This window comes from Chiloscyllium plagiosum, chromosome 22 (assembly GCF_004010195.1).
Source record: "Chiloscyllium plagiosum isolate BGI_BamShark_2017 chromosome 22, ASM401019v2, whole genome shotgun sequence".
Classification (NCBI taxonomy): Eukaryota; Metazoa; Chordata; class Chondrichthyes; order Orectolobiformes; family Hemiscylliidae; genus Chiloscyllium; species Chiloscyllium plagiosum.
In genome coordinates, this window is record NC_057731.1 from 46,757,825 (window position 1) to 46,784,267 (window position 26,443).

The 26,443-nt window shown below is 37.3% G+C and overlaps 1 protein-coding gene across 1 annotated transcript in view; it reads right to left on the minus strand.

Annotated features, from left to right (window-relative positions):
* Positions 1-26,443, minus strand: part of LOC122561413 — a 100,935-nt gene that overhangs the window by 26,864 nt on the left and 47,628 nt on the right. Inside the window, exon 5 of the mRNA XM_043713174.1 lies at positions 18,224-19,177. Coding sequence (XP_043569109.1) covers positions 18,224-19,177 — 954 coding nt within the window. The remainder of the gene's footprint in view (positions 1-18,223; positions 19,178-26,443) is intronic.

Sequence of the window (26,443 nt, forward strand, 5' to 3'; positions counted from 1 at the left end):
AAATAACGATTAAAGGCAGGAGGAGTTCATGTGGCACAGTATATTAGTGTCACTGCGTTCAAGTCCCACCTGCTCCAGAGAGATGTCATAACGTCTCTGAATAAGCTGATTTGAAAATATAAAAATTTTGTTCTAAAAATTTGCTTCCTTAATGGGTGCGCTTTTTCTTAATATTAATGGGCTCCACATGCAAATTGAACAATTGAAAACACAAGTGATTTAATGTCAGTAGTTAACAGGTCAAAATTATCGTAGTTGATTTGGTGGTGGGGAAAAATGACACCATCCCAGTCTGTTGCCATTGAACTGTCTTTGACAGACTGTGCATGTAAATGGAGTAATTGATCCAGAACACTGATAATTTAGTGGTGAAGGATAGAAGAAAAAAGTAACGAGCGATTTGGTGGTGGAAAAATACCATTCAGCAGTGCATAAGAACACCTCTGGATATAGAGAAGAAATAAAAAAGGATTTATTCTAGCAATGAACTCTTATTGTGCAGTGGTAAAGCCCCTATCTCTGGGCCAGGGCTCAAGTTCCACCTACTCCAGAGGATGAAATGATGTCTCTGACGGTTGATTACAACAAAAAAAGGCATCGTCTTCTAAGGTGATTAGAAACCCTACCATTGCACCTCTTCTGGTGCAATGGTAGGGTTTCTACCTCCAAAGCAGGATGTGTAACAACATTTCTGAACAGATTCATTTAAAAAAGGCATCATCCTTGGATAGTTCTAGTGCAGCGATGGCATGCCAGGAGACCAAGGTTCAAGTCCCACCTGCTTCAGGGGTGCGAATTGACATTTCTGTACATGTTGATTCACTGTACGAAAGAGGCATCATCCTCATATAAACCCCATGTGCAGTTGGTGCAAAGATGCATTTTTGGTTTGACTTATCTTGTGTGCATTTTCCTTATCATTTAGGGTAGTGTCCCTAACACACCAGCAACATCACAGGTTATGGCAACCTGCACTGCTGATGCATTCAAGAGATCAGCTACCAGATCAACTAAATCAAAAGGACAGTGATCCTAATGTAATTTTGGTGCAATTTATAGTTCTACATCATCTGCTGTCAACTAGTGAACAGGAGGCACAGGCAAGAAAATGTTTCCAGAATGAGAATGCACTCATTTCTGCAATTATAGTACTTTTGACTTGGTTACTTTACAGCATTGTCTACAATGCCATGAGTCTATAATACTCCTATACCTCTAAAGGTGTAGCATGAACACTTTTGCAAGGGAAAAAAATAAATAAAAGTTTAACCTCAAAAAACACTGCCATTAGTCCACTAGAAAGAAACACTACTGCATGCTATTCTACAAAAGAAAATCTCTCAGGTTTCAGTGATTTAAAATGACTTAGGACAGACATAGTAAATAAAGACAATGAAAATACTTTAATAAATGAGGAAAAAAACCCTGGTTTTAGATTCCCCCTCCCATTCTGTTTTATGTAATGACCGGTGTGTGCATTGAATTTTAAAATGATTGCTCCAAACGATCTTGGATTTGCGATTGCTTAACCACTTGAATTAATGAAAGCCAGTAAAACTTGCAAACTTTCCTAGCAAACCTGATATTGTCTGAAGAAAGCATGTTGAATTGTGTATTAGGGCATACTGGTGGTTCCAAGTCTGTCATTGTCATTAGTAGAAGCAATCTATGGTAATGAATACTACAAATCAGGAAATATCAATAAAAAAAATTACCTCAAGGCTGTCAGTATCTTTACACTGAGGTGCAATTACAGTAGCTGCATTATATTAATGTTCAAGGCAAAATTAAATACACAAAAAGGATATTCAACAAAAGCATCCTACCGACAGCAAACAAGAAATATACTGGCAATACATTAAACTGCATTAGCTTATGTGCTAACTGTAATACAGCATTGGCACCACTATATTAAACAGGTCACCACTGTTTAACGTGAGTAAAATTAACGTGGCAAACCAAAGACACTGAAAATAATTATCACCAGAAGCTCGCATCAATAATAATGCCAGTTTTAGATACTGAAGTACCTAAACATTGCTGAATGGTCAATGATGACTGTCTTCAACCCTAATAATTTTCAGGGCCTGAACCAGATAAGTTTATTGGTTGTGTTTAGTTTCTGTCTTAACACTATTTCTTTCAACCTTTTACCATTCATGGTGCCACACTAAACATCAACAGTGTGCAAGTCAGTTCAAATTGAATGGGTAGGGTGCCAGAAGTGTGCGTCATATTGTCAGCTCTTCAGAGAGAAAATATTCAAAGAAATAAACAGCAATTTAGAGGATAGAAGATAAAATTAACAGACAGCGTAAAATTTAACAAACAAAATTTATTAGAAGAATAGTGTTTTTGTACTGAAACTGAGCCTAAAACAACCAGCAAGTACTACAAACACATTACAATAATAATTTGTGTTATTTGTTAAACTTCATGTTATTTCTATGCAATAAACAATCAAAAATTCCACATGCACAGAGACAGAATTATTGTTTTTCAATGTACTGTACAATGCAAAAGACCACACAAGTTACAAAAATCTAAAAAGTACTGGTCACTTACAGTAAGACACAGGGTATTTCAGTATTCCAAGTTGAAATCAGTTTCCAGTTTCAAAACAAATTAATTAACAGTAGTGCAAAAGAAGTATCACAACATCTATACAAAATACTGATAATAAACAAACACAGAAACAAGAAGTACGTGTATAACAACAGCAAAATAAGCTTTTAAAAAATTATACCATTCTTTCAGGCTGTAAACTGTCATTATAATACGAGGTCAAGCAGACCTAATGGGCACCCGTTTTTTGAACATTACCTGAAACATGGGAAGTTGAACTAGTTTGAGAATGGTGTAGCATTGGGAACTGTCAAAGTATTAGTGTGCAAAATCTAATTGGACTGTGGGGTCATATGGGGACTTCACTCAACTTGCAACGCCACAGATCAATGGGGTATAACTCATAGGCCTCTCAAACACATGGTGAAACAAAGATACATGTATTAAGCAGGACACAAATAAGCTTACGTTACCGTTTATGACCCTATATACTAAAACATGCAGTGACATTGAAGTTTAAGGGATGACTGATCACATTATCAACACCTCCGTCCCAATTCAACTGACTCTTAGCTGTAGCTTATGCCGAATATTCTGCAACTAATACTAGTAAGAATTCCTGAAACAAAAGATTGAAGTAATGTGCTTTTGAAGTTTAAAGAACAGTTAATTAAAACAATCTTATTGAGATTGAGTGTAGCTGACATTGATCTACAAAGCATAAAAGCTTTGTTAACAATTTTGGAATGTAAAGGGCTCCTATGATCGCAAAGTTCAAGTTGAAGGCACCAGCCCAAAACTTCCAACTCTTCTTTTGTCTTTACTGATTGGCATTTACTAGTTTTTTTTTTAAAAACTCAAATTTCTACCAATTTTAGAACAATTGATTCTAACAATGAGTTTCTACCCATCTGAAAATGGTAACTCTTGTATGAAGCATTGTGTTCAAGCAAAATTCCACAATGCAAATCCAGCCAATGAGAGAATAATAGAACCTTCTTAAACTGTTTAGGATGGAGAATGGGTGGAGTAGGAGGGGAAGGGACGTTGTGCCACAGGAAAGTTTAGGTATGTTTGACTGCGAAGGGCCATTTATAATGTCTATTTCCAAAACATTCCATTCTGTATTCTGGTACTGGATTTGTGGTGCTATGTTAAGTCATATATATCCCTCCTCATCAGTGCTATCCAAAGAGTTCAAGGAGAGTACAGATGTGTTAATGGATATTTTAGATACAACTTCAATGCAGCTGGACTACTGCAAATATTAAACTAATTAACAAGCACAGTTCATTGCACTTGCATTGCTCGGGCAAGTACCACCAATTTAGGGTCTGATGGAAAATCTGACTTACTTCCAAGAAATTAATACCTTATAACCGGTCATTTTTTTGTTATTGAAAATATTAAGCCCATTGTTTTAAAACAAAAATCAGACACAGGTTCTCCACTGCTAGATCAAATAGATACTGCTATCTCTATTGATTGCATAAATAAGATTTATAAACTTCTTTTAAATGGGCAATAAGAGAGGATAAACGCCTGTTTTTGAATTTGCAGTACAAAGACCAACATGCCTTTCTTCCTCACCACATGAAACTTCAGTGACTCATGTTGCATACTGATATTTATGGATACAGCAGTTCCTTTAACTTGATACTTAAGACGCTGCCACAAAATATAATTATGCAACTGCTCATGAAAACCCAAACCTCCAAAAGATAGAACTGAGTGACTTAACGTTAAAACATGGTCACATGTAACACTATGTATGACAGTCACACAATTCCATACCTCTTCACATCATTGTCTTAATTTTACATAAGAGAGTCACTATCATTAGAGGTGTTTAAGAACAATGGGGCCACGATCACTAGTTTTTTTTTGGAGGGGGCGGCGGAGAATGTTGGAAACTAGTACAAAGTACAAGCAATTTATAACAGTAAACAGAAGATATGGGAGTCAACAAATATTATGTATGGGTTGATGAACTGGTAATGGAGGTATAGAGATAGGGTGAGTACTAAAAGCATCTTGGAGGTTTAACGGTGTTTTTACATTAAAAAGATGTTAGAATATGAAATGCTTTACCATATATAGCTATGAAAGCAAAATCAGTTAATCAAGAGGGTATTTGATAAATACTTGAAGCAACAAAATATTAAAGTAAATGATTATGCTTGAAAAAGCCCTCAAACTAGCAAAGATGAATTGTCTCCTTTGAGAATGTTTACCTCTTAAGACTTTACTTTTAAAAACTGACAAGTATCTAAAGCAGAACTTCAACAAAACAAAAAATGCAAACAATATTGTTGAAATATGGTGTGTTCGGAAAACAGAGCCCAAAAGGTCTGTACAGAAATACAAAATTGTGGACACAGAATGCCACTACAAAATATATGAGGCACTGTGCAGAAAAAAAGCTTCAGTTTGGCAGACTAAATTGTTAAACTGAGTAAATTTAACATTCACCAAAAAATCTGCCATAACAGTTAAAAATGTCACTTAAATTTAACAATCTAGCTTAAAGTACTTGCACTAAGTGGTTTTGAAGTAGTGTGTCAAATGTCCCTGAGGGTTTTTTTTTGAAAACAGTAAAAGAGGTGCTTTTTTTTAAATATAAAAGTCACTTTTTCTTCTTACAGGTAACATAAAGAGTAGCACAATGAAAATAACCAAAAAGGAAATATTAAACCAAAATGGGTATATTTCTTTGATGTGCATCTCAGTGGTAATAGTTCATACAGCTGTTCCATTTTTTTCCTCCATCTTAAAACTGTTGCTTGCCAATATGATGTGTGCGTTCACCTTGGTATCGCACAAACCAATAAAATTCATGTGAAATATCTTTTATTTTATAGGGACATAACTGCGTCAAGTGACAGAGGTAGTACTGGGGTCTATCTGCAATCAACAGAGCTGGCATTTAAAATGGGGCATTTCAATTGCTTTGGATTATAATTAGTTAATAAGTGTTATCATTAGAATATGTGATGAGAAGTCACATGGTAGAATTTGCTTCTGACCTTTGGCACTGACATGAACTCATCTGTTGCTAAAGTATAACGAGGTATAAATTACAGCTTACAGTATTGTATCGGGTATTCTTCATTCTTTTTGCAAACAGAAGCTCTCTTTTCAGTGTTCTGTCCCAAGTAATTATCCATCAAATTTTCAAATCTTAATAGGTACAAAGAAGATAGTGCATATGAATTTGTGAGGAATCCAAAAAAACCTGTAGTGACCTTGCTGGACAAAGGAAAATGTGGAGAAGGCAAAGGAATATAAATTGAAACTGTGCAAAATCCAAGTATTCAATATTCTAAACATCTTGTATCTTCTCACAGAAGGTACCACTTATCTCTTACCACAATGAAAGCAGACAACACTTTCAGATAGCTGATCTATTTTAACTACAACAAATTAATCAAAATTGTTCCAGAATTCATGCTGAAAGATTGAGCTCTCTAGCTTGGGAGCAGAAGGAAGGCAGTGCACATGCAGAGCTGAATAAGGGAAGTAACAGGCTCTATTGAGATGTCAGCCATGGTTAAGTAGCTTGCCAACATTGTCAGTCGAGGTTTTTCACACAAATAAAAGGCCATTTGAGCAAGGTGCTGGAAAGTGGGAAACTGATATAGAAGATTGAGGAAAAAAGACCTGAGTTGAGCTGTTTGTAAAACAAATGTACAGATAAGATGCACAAAAAGGAACAAAGCCCACGTTCCTGTCAAACATTCAGTCCTTTCACCCTCTCCCATTCCAAGCGCATAAAATACATCCACTGATATTGATATTGTAAAAATTAGAATTACCAAACACGCTATAGTGCTGGAAACAAATAGGGACATTTATGAATCTGGATAAGAGATCTGAAATGCCTATATCTGCTTTGAAACAGGCAAATAATGCTCTAAATCAACAAATTATTTGAAAACTCCTGATACATCCACAGTTCATACTTGAGCCAGAATTTCTTTAAATCACTCAAAGTTGCCCCTCAACATCACTATAATAGCTATAAGCCATAAATAATGTCTAGAATGTGAACTATTTCCAACCTTGGGTGCACCAAAAATGTTCATAACACCCATGATTTAAAAAAAAAAGCTGTTTTTCTGTAAACAAGTTTTGGAAGTTATTTCCAACTTGATATTTGTAGATACTAATGTCCCCTGAATGCCAAGAACCTGAATTCTTAAACTACATTTAATTTGGAAAAATCTCAAATTTAGCACATTTACATGAAATATTTTATATTACATAGTCTCCACATTTACCATTAACTCAAAATAGGCATCGAGGCATTAGTCTATACACATTCTACAACCTACCTTGCTCATCTCACTCAAGCACAGAGAGTGTTGCTTGAGTGATTCCAAGGAAGTTCTATAGGCACCTGTCATAAGTATGGACAGCGAATATCTTCAGGTTATTCCACCATAATTGGAATCTCAGCAAAGGAACTGGCTTTTAAAGAGATGACAAAAATTCCAGCTGGAATTCTGACTGAAACCAAGATCATCATCCGCCAACTAGTGGCCAACTGATATCCAATAGGGGATTGAACATCGGATCTTTAGTCTCTATTACTTTGGAAATCATGGAAAAGAAGTTTTACCCATCTGACAACTAGAACGATATATATTTTTATGAAGACCAATTTGTGCAAAGTACATGGCAGATATGCAAGGAGAAAGGTAGCACTTAACCAGTAAGAGAACCCCTCCTTAAATAAGAGTAGTTGCAAACGAGAACCCAATTACTTAGAAGGCTGTATTAAATTAGTAATAATACAGGAGATCTCACAGATCTTTCAGTTCAATAGATTATCAAACCAATATTAACTTCTGTTTCTATCGAGCAATAACATGCCCTTTGAAGAAACAGGAAGGCCAATAAATTTCAGTTATATTTACCGTGCTTGAAGGATGGAAATATAAATAAGTCTCTAATTCAAGGCCAAGGCCCTCTAATATGGCCCAAAAAATTCAAAATTGGAAAGATTGAAAAAAAAATCTATTTTAACTATGGTATACTAATTTTGAAATGAAACCTGGCTTTGGTATCAAACTGTGAATAATTTCAGGCTTATGATAACGGAAAATTTCAGGCCATGTTGTGCAGAAGATTACCTAATAGGTAGCTTGCCTGGGAGAGGGGGAGGGGAAAAGGTTTACTTTCTAAAAAGAAATGACAGAAAATCAGAAGGAATGCATTAGAAACAAGACACAGACAGAAGAAATGGATTAAGTTTTTGGTTACCAAAACAGAGGGCGAGATAGTTTCATAGACATTTGAAAAATACCGCAGTGTTACGAGTTAATCATCAATTTCATTCTGCTCTATTTATACATTCATTACAAACGCCAACCTACAATCTATGTTTTGAAACAGTTTCAGATTTTTAAATGATACATACGTTAAAGAGAACTTTATACAGTAACAATACCTCAAGGGCTTGGCACACTATTCAATCAATTTGTTTTGAAAATAATACTGAACCAACTGGATGTTGACATTTTTTGGTCCCACGCTAATTCTCTCACCTGATATATCAAACAAGATTGCATTTTCCCATCAATGAGGGCTATGAAAATGTGCTCTGATTGAATCCTCAAATCTTATTAAAGTTAAAATTAATACAAAGCTGTGACTTTTTGAAGATGGTGTGAAATAATTTGGTAAATCATGTTCTAAATCGTTATTACAGCCAAAATTACCCAGCTCTTTACAGCTGTGTTGTACACATAGCCATCTAATTTGTTTCACAAATTAGGCACCTTGCTTCTGACCTGTTTCAGTTCTATAAAGCCACAGTCATAGTTTCCATGGGAACCTGTTATCTGGATGCACACTGTACAGCATAGGAGACAAAATTATAATCTAACAAAATTTTGATGCTTCAATTTTTAGGGGAAAAATTGATATTCCAAAAATGTGACTGCAAAGGAAAATTCAGAGTTGGATTCAACATTTTTAACAGTGATTTGTTGCAAACAATTACATTAAATTTAGGTACCCACACTGGAGGGGGGGTGTGAGTAAGTGATAGAAAAATAGATCTTTACAATACAGCATTAAAATTCTAATGCAAGTTATTCAAGCAACCCAGCTGACTAAGGTTAGGGGATCTGCTTGTTTAGAGCTGCAATAATCAATCAGAATTCCCATGGGGATGGAGCCTGCAATTTAACTTTTAAAATCTACATAAGGTACAAGATTAAACACTACATGCATGAAGAAGAATGAAAATAACTACAACATCAGTTTTTAATGTAGGTCTCAAAACTGACTCCCTCCACCCAAAGGGAAATATGGGTAGAGGTTAATTTACCAAGACCACTTCTATCAAAAAATGTTTTATTTTACATTTTATTCCTGGATTATTTAAAGCAGCTTACATTTATGAAGATTAAGACCATGCTTCCATTACTGTTGACAATGCTCTAATGTACTAGATTACTAAGGCATGCAGGGTACAATATGATATATTGCAATTCCCAACTACCTCTAAATTAGCATCAAATTCTTTCTCCCTTATTTTGTATTAATTTTTACCTTGAGTTTTTTCAACTTTAGAATGTGCTACATAAATAGTTCATCGTGAGCACTATAATATCACTCCATAATTTTGGGGAAAACAGTGCAGCTTATGATCATGTGCAAAGAATAAATGCTATTTGCAATGCATTCATAAAAAACAAACCAAAAAACTGTTTTGTAGCCCACTAGACAGATGATGTTAGCACTCCAGAATGGAACTCTACCTAAAGCACAGAAAGAATAGGGACAAGACGACTGGAACACTGAACAGTTTTGGCCCCCTTATCTAAGGAGGTCATGCAGAGATTCTGGGTATGAAGGGTTTTCTTATGTACAGAGGTCAAGCGGGTTGGGCATTGAAGTCTGTAACAATGAGAGGTGACCTTACTGATACATAAAAGATTCTTAGGTGACTTGACAAGGTGGATACAGAGAGACTGTTTCCCCTTGTAGGACAGTCTACAACCAGACAGCTAATCCCAGAGTAAAGGCTTGCTCAGTTAGTACAGAGACTTTCTCTCAAAGCATTGTGAATCTGTAACACCCTTTACTGCAACGAGTTGTCAAAGCTGGGTCATTAAGCATATTCAAGGCTTTGATAGACAGGTAAGGAAATTAAGGGTATGAGGAAAAGTTGGATGAAAAGCCATGATCTCACTGAGTAGCAGATCAGACTTGATGGACTTGAATGGCCTTCTTCTGCTCTTATCTCTTATGGTCTAAAGACTCTTGGAGGCATAGTAAAACTCCTCATACTATGGCCCAGCACAATTCAGTACTGCTCTAATATGTTTGCTTTCATTCTCAACTGAGTGAGATCATCAGTTGCGTGCCAAATTAGGAACATTTCACAGCGTGGGTTCGAGCTGTCTAGGGACTGCATTAAGCTTATACAAACTCATTTCATATAAGGCAACTCCAGACATTAAGGTTTCCATAATTTAACAAGTTGTGAATGAAACCAGACAAATAACAAGAATAATTTAGCTGGAGATTCCACTACCTCATGTCGTCTTCCAATTACTACAAATAATGATGGCCGATTCATTTACAAGCAGAGAGAAATTCACATCCTCAAATTCAGAGCATAATTGTTACACCAGTGCAGCAAATATATTGAAATCTATAGAGTAGAAATTTAGTTAAATAGATCCAGTTTTGTTTCACCTCCTAGTTATACCTTTCTTTTAAACCTTTGATTTGGAATGAATGTCAGAATAGTGTGCCAAGTTTCTTTTTAAAGTATGTTACAGTATTCATGCAAAATCATTAGCAGAAGTAGAATTTCCTAACTTCTGTTATTCTCCATTTTCTTTACCTTTTTTTCTCACCCCAATTGAAAATGCTCTGGATGCATACTTGTAAAAGGTAGGCACAGAATACAAACCAACCATTGCAAGATGTGTTAACCATGCAACTCTTTTGCAAATACAGTTCTGGCTGACAAATGTTATAGTCTAAAGCATCAAAATTCTAGGAAGTAATAAAAAATTATTTCAATTTCAAACATCTTTATGTTACAAACAAACATCACCCCCTACTCCCCCAAGAAACTGCGTGACTCCAGCACTGGTCTCAAATATTTAAGATTTAATACAGTGTTCCAACTGAAAAGGAAGCTTATTAAGTTTTCAAAAATGACATGATAATACTTCATTTTACTTGTTTATAATAAATATAAATAAATAATTCAGCGAAACAGATGCTGCCCACAATCAGTTCACTTTAGTTAAATAATGATTAATTCAAAATGTCATAAATAATAGACTTTCTGCTCCAAAGCCACAAAGAAAATGAACAGGCAAAGTTCAGGAGAGTGTTTCTTATTTCTTCTCCAAAAAAAACAAAATGAATTTGAGAATATTTTGCCTTAAGTTGATATTTATCTTATCAAATGATTATTTTAGTGTTGAGAATCAGAAATCTGGTAACTACACATCAGTATAAACTGCAAAAGCATTTGTGTTTTTCAAAACACTCCTCTTAGACATATTTCTTTGTTGAATTCGAGGAGAATGTTAAACTACTGGAAACAAGCAGTTTCTGTAAGTAATTCTGAGGAAATTTAAAACATTAAAAAAGGAACCAAACCAGTAGTGTTCAACAATAATCACCTATAGTATATTGCAATGGCTGTTTATTATGGTGGCTTATGAATTTTTATAAATAAGGCTATAAGGCTGCAGATCACAAAGAGGTGAGAAAGTCTTGTATTAATACAATATTACAGTGAAAGTACCATTATCATGACTTGATAGTGTGAAGTAGTTGTGCATAATTAGGTATGAATTATTAAGACAATTGCAGTATAAGCAGAACATTGTCAGCCATTTCACTGACATGAGCTATTTCCTAGGTGAGCACAAGCATATAACATCCAATTTCCTTTTCTTGCTTTGATTCAGATCAATTCACAAGCCATTCTGTTCTTTATTAACTGGCATTTGATGTTAAGTCAATTCTTACATTTAGAAGCTGAGGAATTGTCTTAAGGCACACAAATGTGTACCTAGAAATAGTTAAAATTAAAAGTCACATCAGATATAAAAACTTCAACGCCTCTGCTAACTAAAGGCGACATGTCAACACAAAAACAGTTGCAGCCTGCTCCATACAAGCTTTTGGAAATGGATAACAAGTTCAGGATTTTCCTGCACTATTTTGAAATTATTTTACACACAAAAGCAAATAACTAAACTGCAACTGTGATTAACTACTGCAGCACATTTATGATTTTGAAATAAGAACCAAGAAAAAAAGGGACATGGCATATTGAAGCGTTCTGAGGAAGGCTCACTGAACCCAAAACATTAACTTTGATTTCTCTCCACAGATGCTCTCAGACCTGCTGAGCTTTTCCAGCAATTTCTGGTTTTGTATATTAAAGTGTTCAATTTAAATAAACCGATTCGATATCTTAGCACAATTATACTGCGATAAGTATAAAAACTTGACACACATGTCAACATTTAATTTATGGCATGGGCAGGTTGAAATGTTTAAGGTTCTTGAGTTGTTTTAGCAAAAGGACAGGAGTAATTCGGTGTCACACGGTAGTTTCAGATGATATTGGGGCCTCAAAAGAACATCAGAAAACAGAACCTTTTCTTCTCATTAGTTTGCCAACATGGCACCACATATTAATTTCCAAACTGAAGGAACTTCTGGGTGCCTTTCTCTCTAAACAAGTATTTGTGTACATTAACCATAGGCTATTAAAATGATCTCTAGTTAAGGACATGGTGAAAAAGCAAATTGGTTAAAAATGATCAATAATCTGTTGCAGTGAATTTGAGGAGCAATGCTAAAGATTAATCAAGATATGAAAAGTTGAGTAAAATGTACAAGATCCACAATCACAACCATGATATTCATATTACAGAAAACAATGTTACACCTTAATCAAAATTTAGGCTGATAATCCTTCATCAGAACTTAATGTTAACTTGTTCTCTCTTCAGAACAACACTTGCAGCATTTTCTGTTTGTCAAATCAGATTTTGAGTAATGGCAATATTTTGCTTCTGGGTTGATCATAATTTATTTGTTTAGATGAAATGTTAAACAGCTTTCAAATATGTGCATCAAATTCAATGAAATATTCTTGGAAAACTAACGGGCTTTAAAATAAACTGGTCATTAGGCAGCAAAACTGCAGTTCTATGGATATAAAGTTATTTGTGTAACATCAGTTTCTTTGCAAACTTCTTTGAATCAACAGGAACTGAAGTATCAATTTAGATCACTTCATTTTTTTTAACATAGTAAAGGATCAGTTGATACTTAACACTAACCAAAATTGAATTGTGATATTTAGTGAGTATCTAAAGTCACAAACTTAATGTTCATCAAGACAAAATCTTACATTTTAATCGAGTGACTACTTTCCACGATTTGGCAAAACACTCCAGCAAAAACATTAGTGAACAAAGCAACACAATGGTTTAACAGCAAAAGCCACCTTCATATACTGCACCATGAAAAAAAAAGGGACAAAAGAAATCCAGGGAAATACAATCAATTCACCATATTTATATTCATCATCTTCAGAGTTCATTTTCACTCTATATTTGAAAATTGGAAAATGAATGATCTAAAGCAGTAGATGGGATAAAATAACAACGTTCTTAAGGAGGCTGAGGGGTGACCTTATAGAGGTTTATAAAATCATGAGGGCATGGCTAGGTTAAATAGACAAGGTCTTTTCCCTGGGGTTGGGAGTCCATAACTAGAGGGCATATGTTTAGAGTGTAAGGGGAAATAAAATTAAAAGGGACAAAAGGGACAACGTTTTCACACATATATGAAATGAGCTGCCAGAGGAAGTGATGGAGGCTGGTACAATTACAACTTTTAAAAGATCTGGATGGGTATCTGAATAGGAAGGGTTTACAGGGATATGGCCCAAGTGCTGCCAAGTGAGTTTAGATTAGGTTAGGACATCTGGTCGGCATGGACCAGTTGGACTGAAGGATCTGTTTCTGTGCTGTACATCTCTATGACAACTCCAGAATTTTTAAAAAGTTTATTATATTCATCAAGTTCAGAATCAATGTATGACCAAATCGAGAATTCTCCTCTCACAACACCAATGAATTCCCACTGCAAGAAGCATTAAAGCCCTGAAAGTATTCACTGTTAATGCACCCTATGAAATCCATCCTCTCTACTCATTGAATCGAGAAATGGGCCATTTATTTTAAAGGAATAGCTTCACTAAAATGACATGAGAAATTTCATAAAGACACAAATGGTCTATCTCCATGAGTTATAAAATGTTTTTTATTCCCTTTTCTTCTTACACAGATGTCACCTTGCTATGCATCTCCTACAAAAATGACAAGTCTCCAAAATACTGCTCTTTAAATTCACAAATAGAGGCCTATAATAGTGCCCAAAGAATCCCCTCTGAGTGTGTGAACCAAATTAACATTTTAACACAGAATGCCTAAGAATGCAAACTAAGTAGTACAGAAGTACAGGTGAACAAGGCCACATTCTATCACCCTCTAATACCACTATGGATTAGTCCACCTCAAATAAATATGGGAATATTCACACTGTGAAGCCAAAGAAGCTCTGATACAGACAGATTATAATAATAAAGTAAACCACTTAATTTGTCCTTTAATGTGAACAACCTATTTAACCAACTTTTTAGTTTGACCTCACTGCTTTGCAACTAAAAAAAAATTCAAAAATAAGTCAAAGTTACTTTGTGGAAATATGAATTATAGTCCACAATGTTGTAGAAATTTAATTTGTGCCAAGGACACTAGTCATTAATAAAGTTTACCTCCTGTGTAATTAAATTTGCCAAATATTCTCTCCGGAGGAGAAAGTAAGGTCTGCAGATGCTGGAGATCAGAGCTGAAAATGTGTTGCTGGAAAAGCGCAGCAGGTCAGGCAGCATCCAAGGAACAACAGAATCGACGTTTCGGGCATAAGCCCTTCTTCAGGAAGGAGGGCTTATGCCCAAAACGTCGATTCTCCTGTTCCCTGGATGCTACCTGACCTGCTGCGCTTTTCCAGCAACACATTTTCAGCAAATATTCTCTCCCCACACCCCACTACCTCCAGTTTCCTAGAGTCATTATTATCTTTCTATTCACATAGCCATCCAGTGGCCTTTTAAAGGTCGCGTTCTTTTAACATTAACATTATGGAAAGCAATACTTTCTGAATAGATTTTTTTAAAAGCCTATTTAATAATGAAAATATGAAAACAGAACTCAATGTTTCTACTATTTCAATTATGAAAATGAAGACAAAAAAACATCCAATGTTTCTATTATTTCAAGTTTTGACAGTTCATTGTCCTATTTACAGAGATTCACTGGCAATATAAATGGACTTCTGAAATTCTGAAATGAATTTAATTTAAAAAATCTGTTACGACAAAAGCAGCTGTTCAACATTTTTAGAAATATTTTAGTTTCTGAACAATGTTGAAAATCTCCAAATTTAAAGCTATTTGAAATCTGAAATGTGAGGTTGACATTAGTGGGAAGAAGTTCATTTAAGTAAAGCCAAGGGTTTAAGCATTTCTAACTAAGCATTCAGAGATATTATGGAACAAGTGAGAACTGACCCTGGCAATCCTGGCCCAGAGGTGGGAACACTAGATGCATCTATGCCAAGAGCTTTTTTTAAAAAAACCTGTTCAAGGATATTGTTACACACCTTTGGAGCAGATAGGACTTGAGCCTGGACTCCTGGCTCAGAAATAAGAGACATTACAACTGTACCCTCTAAGCCAAGAATTTGTTTGTTTCAAAAGCAGACATAATTCAAGAGCAAATGGGCATATTTTAGTAATGTTTAATACACTTAAGTTCTGAACTCTCATCTTCCTCATCTGTCTCCCAACAATGTCTAATCATTTTCAACTTACCTGTTCACTTTGGAAGCAGGTGGGACTTGGCCCATGTCTCCTGTATCAAAAGGAAGGGACACTACCTCAGCATCACGAGAGCCCTTTAAACCAAGGGCTTTTTAAAAAAAACCTGAGAGATGCTATTACACACCCCTGCAATAGGTGGGACTTGAACACAAGCCTCCTGACTCAGATGAAGGGACATTATCATGATGCCATAACAACCCTCAAGCCAAGCGTTTAGATGCTTTTTTAAGCAGGTTCAGAGAATTATACATTTCTGGAGCAGATGAGACTAAAACCCATGCCTCTTGGCTCAGAGTAGGGACACTACCACTGTTCCTCAAGAGCTCCGCTGAGGGTTTGTTTTATTAATCTGTACTAACCATAACTGTGCCCTCTTGTGCCACCCTTAATTAAAGCCATTAAGCTCACTTGCTTCGAAATCAAATCTCATATGATATAAATTTGTCATATGCAATCTAATTGGATTTTAAGCCTGCAAAGATAAATGGCACTTTTTAAAAACTGCTTCAAACCTCATATGATCGGTTCATAGTTCAATAAAACGTTACCAATTCGAATTGTCAACTTAAGAATGTCTCACAAAGACAAAAACTTCAAAATGTACTTGTATCGATTAAAACAGTTCACGTTTTAAGCAACTTGCATGAAAATAACCCATGTTGGCAAAGGAAGGGTTCATGCCGTACGAACCTAAATTTGATACTTTTTTAAAAATTCCAACTGTACAGATTTTGGTGCAAGACTCTGTAATGTTGGCTCAGCCACCCTGAAACCGAAGGTTCCACTTTATACTCACGACGAACTTAGCTTCTGAATTTTACAATAATTGTTAAACAGGAAGCGTTAGCGAAAAGGGGCTCTCAATGTTTAGCCTTTAACCTAATTACAGTGAAACAGCGGGTTCTGAATAAGCTCTGGCAGGTTACCTTGGCAAAGCTTAATATTTGGTAACTAATGGGCGGTGGGCTCATCATGCAGGAGTACAATCTCTGGTGGTTTAGGGTGCTGCGCTCCTCGCTAGGCCTGCTTCAACTCTCAAATAAAAGCGCAGCCATAACAAAAACCTTCTTTTATTCAACTACAGTTAGGCGGCTCTGTTCCATCCCTGACCGTTCCGCTAAAACATCTCAATCTAACAGCTTTAAAAAAAAAAGAGGTTTTACGATCAGAGAAGAAGCGCATCTATTTATTTTTTTTTAAAAAAAAACGTATGTTGGTCAAAATAGCAAATGAAAGCCATACCCTCTTCCTAGCCTAATATGTCTTTCCAAGCAACTTACATTTCATATGGGTGATTTCCAATTCACGGTCATTCCATTGTCTCTGAACTTCTTTAAAATAAATTTGTGGGAAGACATTTTTTTTTCAAAAAAAACGTACAACTACAATTACATCCCATACTCCAGAATCCTTGGTAAAAGGGACTTAAGCAATTCCGCCCACATCTCCTCCAATTGGTTCAGGATAGAATACATCTCTGGGACTGGCTAGTACAATTGTCAATCTGCAGTTTTAGCGTTAGAAGGCCTCAGCACGCGCCTGTTTAATTTTAATCACATCGGAGATTAAAGATAGGCATTGACAGGCAAGTTACCGAAAAATGCCAGTAATTATGTGAAATAATATGCAACAATTGCAGTGCTGAAAATGTACCCAATTAACACCATCATACATCATTACAGATACATTTTCTGCTCCCTTGCCTCGTCTAATTAGGTCTCGCACCAGCAAATACTCAGATCAAAAGGAGACAGTTTACAGACATCTTCTTCTAAAGGTTTTTCAAAAAAAAATTATTGGGGTGGGCGAATCAAAAAGTGTTGCAGAAGCTTTGCAATGCCATCGCAAGTGTAAGACAATATTTCTCCCTATTCCAGTTTATAAAATTCCGCAATCAATTCAAGTACATCCAACAAAACTGGACAAGACTTTTGCGTTTATTGCACAATTTAAATGCAGACATTATGGATTTTAGAATTTTTTTTAAAGTCCAGTGGAAAGCAAAATAAAATAATACTGTATCCGTGTGAATATATCACCTTTTTTTTGGAATGCATTTCTTAAACTGCTGCATAGTATTAAATACTAATGGCATGAACAATGTCTGGTCTGAAACTTAGGTTACCAATATTCAATTTATCAATTCTCTTTTATAGAAAGCTGTGGAAAATGTTGATTGCTGATCCTGCCCTAAGTGCTATTCAGTTTGGTACTGCTAACTTACAGTGCTTCAGAAACAGTCACTCGTTCAGTACAAACTCCTTTGCTACTTCATTGAAAACAAAAACAAAGATTCAAAGAGCATTTACAAAGAGATTTCTTCCAGGCTTTGTGGCTGGACCAGAATAGTATTACTATCGAGGGGTATTGAAAATACTTGAAACACTTAGCAGGTAATGTATCACATGTGGAAAGAACAGAAGTTAATGTTTCAGGTTACTGACTTTCTATTAGAACTTTGTATTTCCAGCATTTTCTGGGTTTTTTTGTATTTTCAAGATGCTCAGAACTTTGGTTTGTTTTGGTATTACTGTAATGTTGGCTGGTTGTAAACAAATATTAATTTAAATTTTCAGTAACAGAGATTTCTCCCTTTTATTCCCAACCTACCTCCACCCTGCGCCAGCATTGTGTCATTTCAAACTGTTGGTGTGCTATGCTAGTGCTCACCCAGATATCAAAAAATACTAGCACCAACAAAAACCCTACTCAACCTTTGAATTACTAGGACTGTGTTCCAGCTCATCATCTAATTCCTGGGGTTCTGGAGTGAGGAGTTTCAGCTTTTTCTTTGGCGGGTTTTTCAAAGTACCCAGCCTCTCTTTCACTTTGTACTCCAGGGTACTGTGAGGGATTCCATAGGTACTCTGGGCTTTCGAGACACTCATTTTGCCATTCATTACCACAGTGATAGCTTCTTCAAGGATTTCACTGTTGTACTGTCGATAGCGTCCTCGCTTCTTTCTGGGTTGCTTCAAGTCGCCTTCTTGGTCAGATGTGGCCTGTTGCTTACTAGAGGTTGGCTGCTCTACATCTGAGCCCCAAGAATCATGACCTTCATCAGCCAAGCTCATTACCCCTTTCCTGTGCCACAAGTTCTGCTTTGGAAGGATCACTCTGAGTTTTCTGTGCAGTGCACTTTCAATCTGTGAATTCATGAGCAATGGGCTACAGTTATAATGATTTGTGACATTGGTTTCACAAGAGAGATCCATTCCCCGAACCTGTGGAATCTTCAAATCCACTGAAGTGGAATGGCCTTGGTCTTTTTTCCCGTGTTTTGTTTGAACTGATCCCCTCTGAAACATAACCTGATGTAAAGGAGGTTCCTCGGTATCTGAAGATATATCATTTCCCCTGAATTTTACATGTTCCAAATTAAATTCATAATGTGGTTTGGCCCAGGGGGCCTCTCTAGCGAGTACTAAGTGCTGTCCACGGTGCTGAGATGTTGGTCCAAAATTGGGTAGAGTAGATGGCTCACTCCTGCTTACTGGTTCCTCATTCTTCTGGGATGATCGAGTGGCTGGGATTTTGAGAATAACAGAAGATCCATAATCTCCCTGTGTCACAGTCTGGATGCTTCTTAGTGACTTTGGAAGTGCCCCTTCAAGACTTTGCGATTCGCCGTCCAATTGCTGTTGGCCAGCTCTCACAGGACGCCTAGGATTGGATGGAAGGAAACTCAGGTGAGCAGGACTTGCACAGGCAGGAAGGTATCGATGGGATCACTCCTTTATTAGAAGACCTTGCTTGGGTAACATCACTTTGTGAATCTATAGAATTTAACAATCTCAGCAAATGCATCAAATTTAACTTTTTTGTTTCAATAATTATTTATAATAGTTAGAAAATATTCACCAACAGTTTGAAATAGCTCAAACTGAGGCACTGCAATCAAGGCTCCCTCAAAATAAAACTAAATGCAGCAGTAAGGGCAATTGTTTTTAAAAAGGGTGCACAAATTTCTGAAACCGTAGCTTTATTGCATATTACAACTTAACACATATTGCCAGTATACAAAACAGGATTAATTTTAGTATGACAAATGTGACGTTACCTCTAAACAAGTAATAAAAGAGTCAGGCAAATGAAGGAAGATTAAACATTTAATACTGTATCTTAAAATATCAGACATTTGTGCAAGCCATACTTTCACAAAAGTGTAGAAATGACCTTCGAACAAATATCACTTAAGAAAACAACCTATGCAAGTCTTATGAAGTCAAAATAGGAATGTTCCCAATAATTTTGTATTGTTTGTCAGTTTACTTTTCACATTGGAATCACACTTTTCTTCCTGCATTTTCCTTTTTTTCCCCTCCCTTCATTCAATCCCGAAGCCGCTAATTTATTCAAGACTCCAGTTCTGAGTCCCAAGGGCCCTCTGGTACTTGCCCGAGTCACTCTTCATATTTCAACCAAGGAACTGAATGGTAAAAGGCAATCTTATCACATATAATTTCAGAACTATAGGGAAAGATTAAGCAGGAATGACTAATTAAATTCTTTCAAAAATCTGGCACAGGCAGTATTGACTAAATGGGGTCTTGATTTTGAAGATTAAATAGTTATCATAGAACAGAATGGAAATAGGCCATTAGGCCTAACAAGTCCACACCGACCCTCCAAAAAGTAACCCACCCATACCCATTCCCCTACCTTATTACTCTACATTTAGCCCCAACCAAGGCACATCTCTGAAGACTATGGATAATTTCACACGGCCAATTCACCTAACCTGCACATTTTTGGATTGTGGGGGGAAACTGGAGCACCCAGAGGAAACCCATGCAGACATGGGGAGAACATGCAAACTCCACATAGACAGTCGCTCGAGGCTGGGATCGAACCCGGGTCCCTAGTGCTGTGAAGCTGCTGTGCTAACCACTGAGCCACCATGCCACCCATTATATTTCTGTTCATTTTGTCCTTATTCACACAGATGCATTTCTTGTAAAGGCCTTTGGATAGCTACCTGGAAGGTAAATCCTGACTGTGTTCGTTCCCTCAAGCCAACTGTAGCACCAGTACTTTGAATCCAGGAGAGAAAAGATTAATCAGCACAGACCACGAACTAATCGAGGATTTCACTTGTTTATGCAGTTCAGCTGTTTAACCCCTTTAATAATTCAGCCTTTTAGGAAATCATGCTATTGTTTTCATACCCACGAAAATCATAAAATGATATAAAGATAGAGTCAGTTGGTCTATTGTTCCATGCCAGCTCTTTGAAAGATTTAACTAATCTCATGGCCCTGATCTTTTCCCATAATCTTCCAAGTTGTTTGCTCTTCAAGCATTTATCCAACTCTTTTTTGAAAATTATACTGATTCTGCTTTCACTAACCTTTCAGGTATTACATTTTTGTTGATAACAACTCCACAGAAAAAAACACTTATCTCACCTCTGGTTATTTCAGCAAATACTTTAAATCTGCACCCTTTGGTTACTGACTTTCCTTCCACTAAAAATGGATTCTCCTTATCAATTTTGTCAAAACTTTAAACACCTTTATCAAATCGAAATGCAATGTTTCAAATTGCTGATCACAAACCAAATAATTTTCACTTACCCAATCTGATTTTCTTATTACACCAATTCCATCACATTATTTTTTACTTTTTTTCCTTTTGATAATGTTTTCAATCTTATGTTCAGAACTACTTCTGGATGGCAGATACAATTAGTATTCTACTAATACTAGATAATAGTATTTCTATAATGAAACACAAAACCAGCAGTTGTGCACACACACTTTTTTAAAAAAATCATATTTGTAGAATATTAACAGGGATACCTTCTCATCAACTGTGTACTCAAATAAGACTTATGCATGCAAGTTTGATGACAACAAGTCAGATGAGTGGAAAGGAAACATATCAAAATACTTTAGTGGAGACTTTGCAGATATATAGAGGCATAGATTAGATACATTGTAAAGATCACTAATAACTGTAAGAAAGCAGTCCAGTATGACATTGCTTACACTGGATAATCTGTAGCCTATAAGTGCCAACCTGCACTGAATTGTAGGTCATCTTGCTCAAAAGGTCAACAAGAGAACGTTTGCTTTGGCTCCTGACAACTGATAGAGAAAATTTATACCTCATGAGTTTAGGGAGATAGGTGGCGAGCTGAGTTTCTGCATTCTTTTTAGTTATAAATTCAACTTATTAAGGAATGTTTTGTTTCAATGTTCAATGTTTCTATTCCTTAATAAACAAAAGCAAACACGCCCATTAAACAGCAGTCTGCTCAATGTGGCATGAAGTTTAACATTTCAACAATTATTTTAAAATAATCTCCAAAAACACATACTCCTAAACTTCCCCTGCTACAGTGTCCAATTGGTTCTTCAACAATTCCAAAATCTTCAATTCTCCTGATTTATTTGGGTGTCTATTCCACTTGCCGAGCATAACTTCATACATAGCCCAACTGCACTTATCCTAAATTGTATTTTACAAGTCTTAGTCCCACAAATTAAAATGGGAATTCATCAGGATGTTTTATTTTCAAACCAACAATTTCTATACTTCATGAGATCTTCCAATAAAGTCTTCAATTGAGTAGGAGACAAAACTGCAGGAGTTCAACAAGGTCATCACCACATTTCAAGGGCATCTAGGGACAGGTAATAAATGTAGGTAATAAATGTTGGCTTTGCCAGCAGCACCCACATCCTGTGATTGTATAAAAAAAGACCAAAGATGTTCCAATATATTAACCTGATCATGACAAACAAACTTTTGGAGCACTGTTCCTTTGTCAGGTGAAGGAGCTGACAAAGGAGCAGCGCTCCAAAAGTTTGTGATTTCAAATAAACCTGTTGGCCTGGTTTCATGTGACGTCTGACATAATTCCTGGGTAACTGTATAACTGACCCTGCAAACATTCTGACAGCACCTGACCTGAACTCCTGCCCCAACTTGGCTAGTTTCATCACCTGGCCTAACCCCTCCAACCTGATTTTACTAGTTTGACATGATAACCCTTCTTGACCTGATCCAACTACCTCCTGACCCACCTACTGCCCTAACTCTCTCCCTAACAACTACTATTTCACCCAGCTGTCAGCCTACCCTACTATCCATATTCTCATTTATCCAATACCTATTTACTAATGTTCACTCTGGACATTTAAAGTTACCTGATGGCAGCTAATGGTGTTAAACAGGGCTGCACTGATTCCTGCACTGAGTGTTTCCCTGCTTCATGAATCCAAAGGCTTTTTTTTGTGTAAGTGGGTAGGTTTAACATTGATCATACTGACAAGTAATGGTTGTGGTGCTGAACAAAGAATTTCAGTCAACGTCTTGTATACTCCCAGACTGCTGGACAACTCCTTTTAATTACTAAGAAATGTTCTAGATTTTCCTAGTAAATCGGACCTCTAATGCTAGGATACAGCCTAGCGATTTCTCTGCTATATGCTGGGATGCTCGATGCAGAGATGTTGATCTAGTGTTGTGACAACGAAAAGTAAGGGCAGTACACAAACTCTAACCAGCCTTTATACAGGCTTAAAAGTGAACTTCTCTGACAAGGACTTACACACTTAACGGTAAGGTTCTGGGGAGTGTTGCTGAGCAAAGAGACCCTGGAGTGCAGGTTCATAGCTCCTTGAAAGTAGAGTTGCAGGTAGGTAGGATAGTGAAGGCGGCGTTTGGTATGCTTTCCTTTAGTGGTCAGATCACTGAGTATAGGATTTGGGATGTCATGTTGCGGCTGTACAGGATGTTGGTTAAGCCACTTTTAGAATATTGCATGCAATTCTGTTCTCCACCCTATCGAAAGAATGTTGTGAAACTTTAAAGGGTTCAAAAACGACTCACAAGGATGTTGCCAGGGTTGGAGGATTTGAGCTATAGGGAGAGGTTGAATAGGCTAGGGCTATTTTCCCTGGAGCGTCAGAGGCTGAGGGGTGACTTTAAAGAGGTTTATACAATCATGAAAGGCATGGATAGGATAAATAGACAAAGTCTTTTCCCTGGGGTGGGGAAGTCCAGAACTAGAGGGCATAGGTTTAGGGTGAGAGGGGCAAGATATAAAAGAGACCTAAGGGGCAACTTTTTCATGCAGACGGTGATGCCTGTATGGAATGATCTGCCAGAGGAAGTGGTGGAGGTTGGTACAATTGCAACATTTAAAAGGCATCTGGATGGGTATATGAATAGGAAGGGTTTGGAGGGACATGGGCCAGGTGCTGGCAGGTGGGACTAGATTGGGTTGGAATATCTGGTCAGCGTGGACGAGTTGGAACGAAGTGTCTGTTTCCATGCTGTATATTTCGATAATTCTATGTTCTGTCTATGTAATTCAAACATCCTACAGATGTTAAATTGAAATTCTATATTTTCTGTCCAGACTCATGTCATGACAAATTACTTTGCACCAGTCAAACATCCATCTATCCTAATCCCAGTTTCCAGCACTTCACCTAACCTTGATTGCTATGGCATTTTAAGGTCTCATCTAAATAGTTTTGTAAGGTCTTGAATGTTCCTGTCTCTACCCTCTTTCAGGTGGTGACTTCCAGGTACTTCCATAACTCTCCGGATAAAAAAAATTCCTCAAATCCCCTCTAAAACTCCCTGTTTCTTACCTTAAAATCATGCTCCCTGGTTACTGACCCCTCTATTAAGCAGGAAAATTCTCCCTATCTACCATGTCTATGCCCCTCAGAGTTTTGTACACCTCAATATGATCCTTCCCTCAGCTTTAAGGAAAAGAAGGCAGCCATGATGTGGAGGTGCCGGTTTTGGACTGGAGTGACCAAGTCAGAGTTCACATGACATCAGGTCCAACGAGTTTATTTGAAACCATAAACTTTCAGAGCATAGTCCCTTCATCAGATGAAGTGAAGAGAAGAGCACACAGACACAGAATTTATAGGCAAAGAGATCAAAAGATCATACAACTGGTATGAGTGGAGTGTCAAATAATAAGTCTCTACAGGTGACCGTATGGTAAGTGGTTCGAGTGAAGTTACAATAGCTGAATAGTAAATGAAGGGGATGGCCTATAATCCGATTAAATGAGGCAGAGAAATACTTACAAAAAGTGAGGAATAAGATAGTGCTGCAGACAAACTAGATGACTGGAATAACACGATAGGTATAAGAGTCGCGTGCCAAGGGTCTAACCAAAGTAATATGCAATTCAAACCACAAACTAATCAAGGTTGAGAGATCATAACAATTTATCAAGGTGATGGTGTTAAAACAGGACAGTAGGGAAGATTTTACAAACACAGAACAGTACGGTCGGGTTACATGTAGGGTAGCATTAACCCAAAATCACAGTTGAGGCCATGGGTATGGAACTTGGCTATCAGCGATTCTGTGTTGTTGTGTATCTCGAAGTCCGCCTTGGAGGACATTTACCCAATGATCGGATACTGAAAAGAAGCATACCGACAACTGAACCAGGATCACTATGGGCAACTACCTGCTGATCCAACCAAAGAACGCACCTGTCAACTCAACAGACTGATCAGGACCTTTAATCCAGATCTTCAGAGTATCCTATGAACTCTCATTCTGCATACTTCTCACATAGGAGATTTCTACTGCCTTCCGAAGATACATGAAGCCAACACACCTGGATGTCCCATATTGTCAGGCAATGGGATTCTGTGTAGGAACCTCTCTGGCTTTGTTGAAGGCATTTTGAAAGGAAGCCCCAGCTTTTGTTGTGACACTACAGATTCCTTACAGAAACTCAGCACGCACAGACCAGTTGAACCAGGAACATTCCTCATCACAATGAACATTTTGGCACTCTGCACCAGCATCCCCCACGATGACAGCATCGCTGCAATAGCCTCAGTACTCAACACCAACAAGTGCCAATTTCCAGACGCCATCCCACAACTCATCTGCTTCACCCTTGACCACAACATCTTCATCTTTGACAACCAGCTATTTATCCAGAAACACAGAATAGCCATGGGGACCAGATTTGCACCCTAATATGCCAACATTTTCATGCACATGTTCCAGCAAGATTTCTTTGCTGCGCAGGACCTCCAACCAAAGCTATACACCAACTAGACCGACGACATTTTCTTCCTTTGGATTCATGGTAAGGAATCACTGAAACGACTACACAGCGATATCAACAAGTTTCATCCCACAATCAGACTTACCATGGACTACTCTTCAGAATCAGCCTAATTTTTGGACACATGCATCTCCATCAAGGAGAGACACCTCAGTACCTCACTCTACCGCAAGCCCATGGATAACTTCACGATGCTGCACTTCTCTAGCTTCCACCATAAATATACCAAAGAAGCCCTGTGCATACAATGGATCTGCTCAGATGAGGAAGAATGTGACGGACACCTAAAGAATTTGAAAGGCATCTTCATAAGAATGAAACACAATGCTCAATTCATTGATCGCCAGTTCTGACATGCCACGTTCAAAAACTGCAACAACCTCCTCAGAATAAGACTTATAGGGTACCCTTCATCATCCATTACTTTCCCGGAGCAGAAAGACTACACCATGTTCTTTGCAGCCTTTAACATGTCATCAATGATGATGAGCATCTCACCAAGATCGTCCCTGCGCCCCACTTCTCACCTTCAAACAACCACCAAACCTTAAACAGACTATCGTTCACAGCAAACTACCCAGCCTTCAGAACAACATCCACAACTTCACACAACCCTGCCATGGCAATCTCTGCAAGATATGTCAGATCATCAACAATGGATACTACCATCACATGTGGAAACACCATCCACCACATGCACGGCAGATACTCATGTGACTCAGCCAACATTGTCTATCTGACATGCTGCAAGCAAGGATGCCAACGAATAGTGTACTGGCGAGACCATACAGATGCTTCAACAACAGATGAGTGGAACACCACATAACAATCACCAGACAGGAATATTCCCTCCCAGTCAG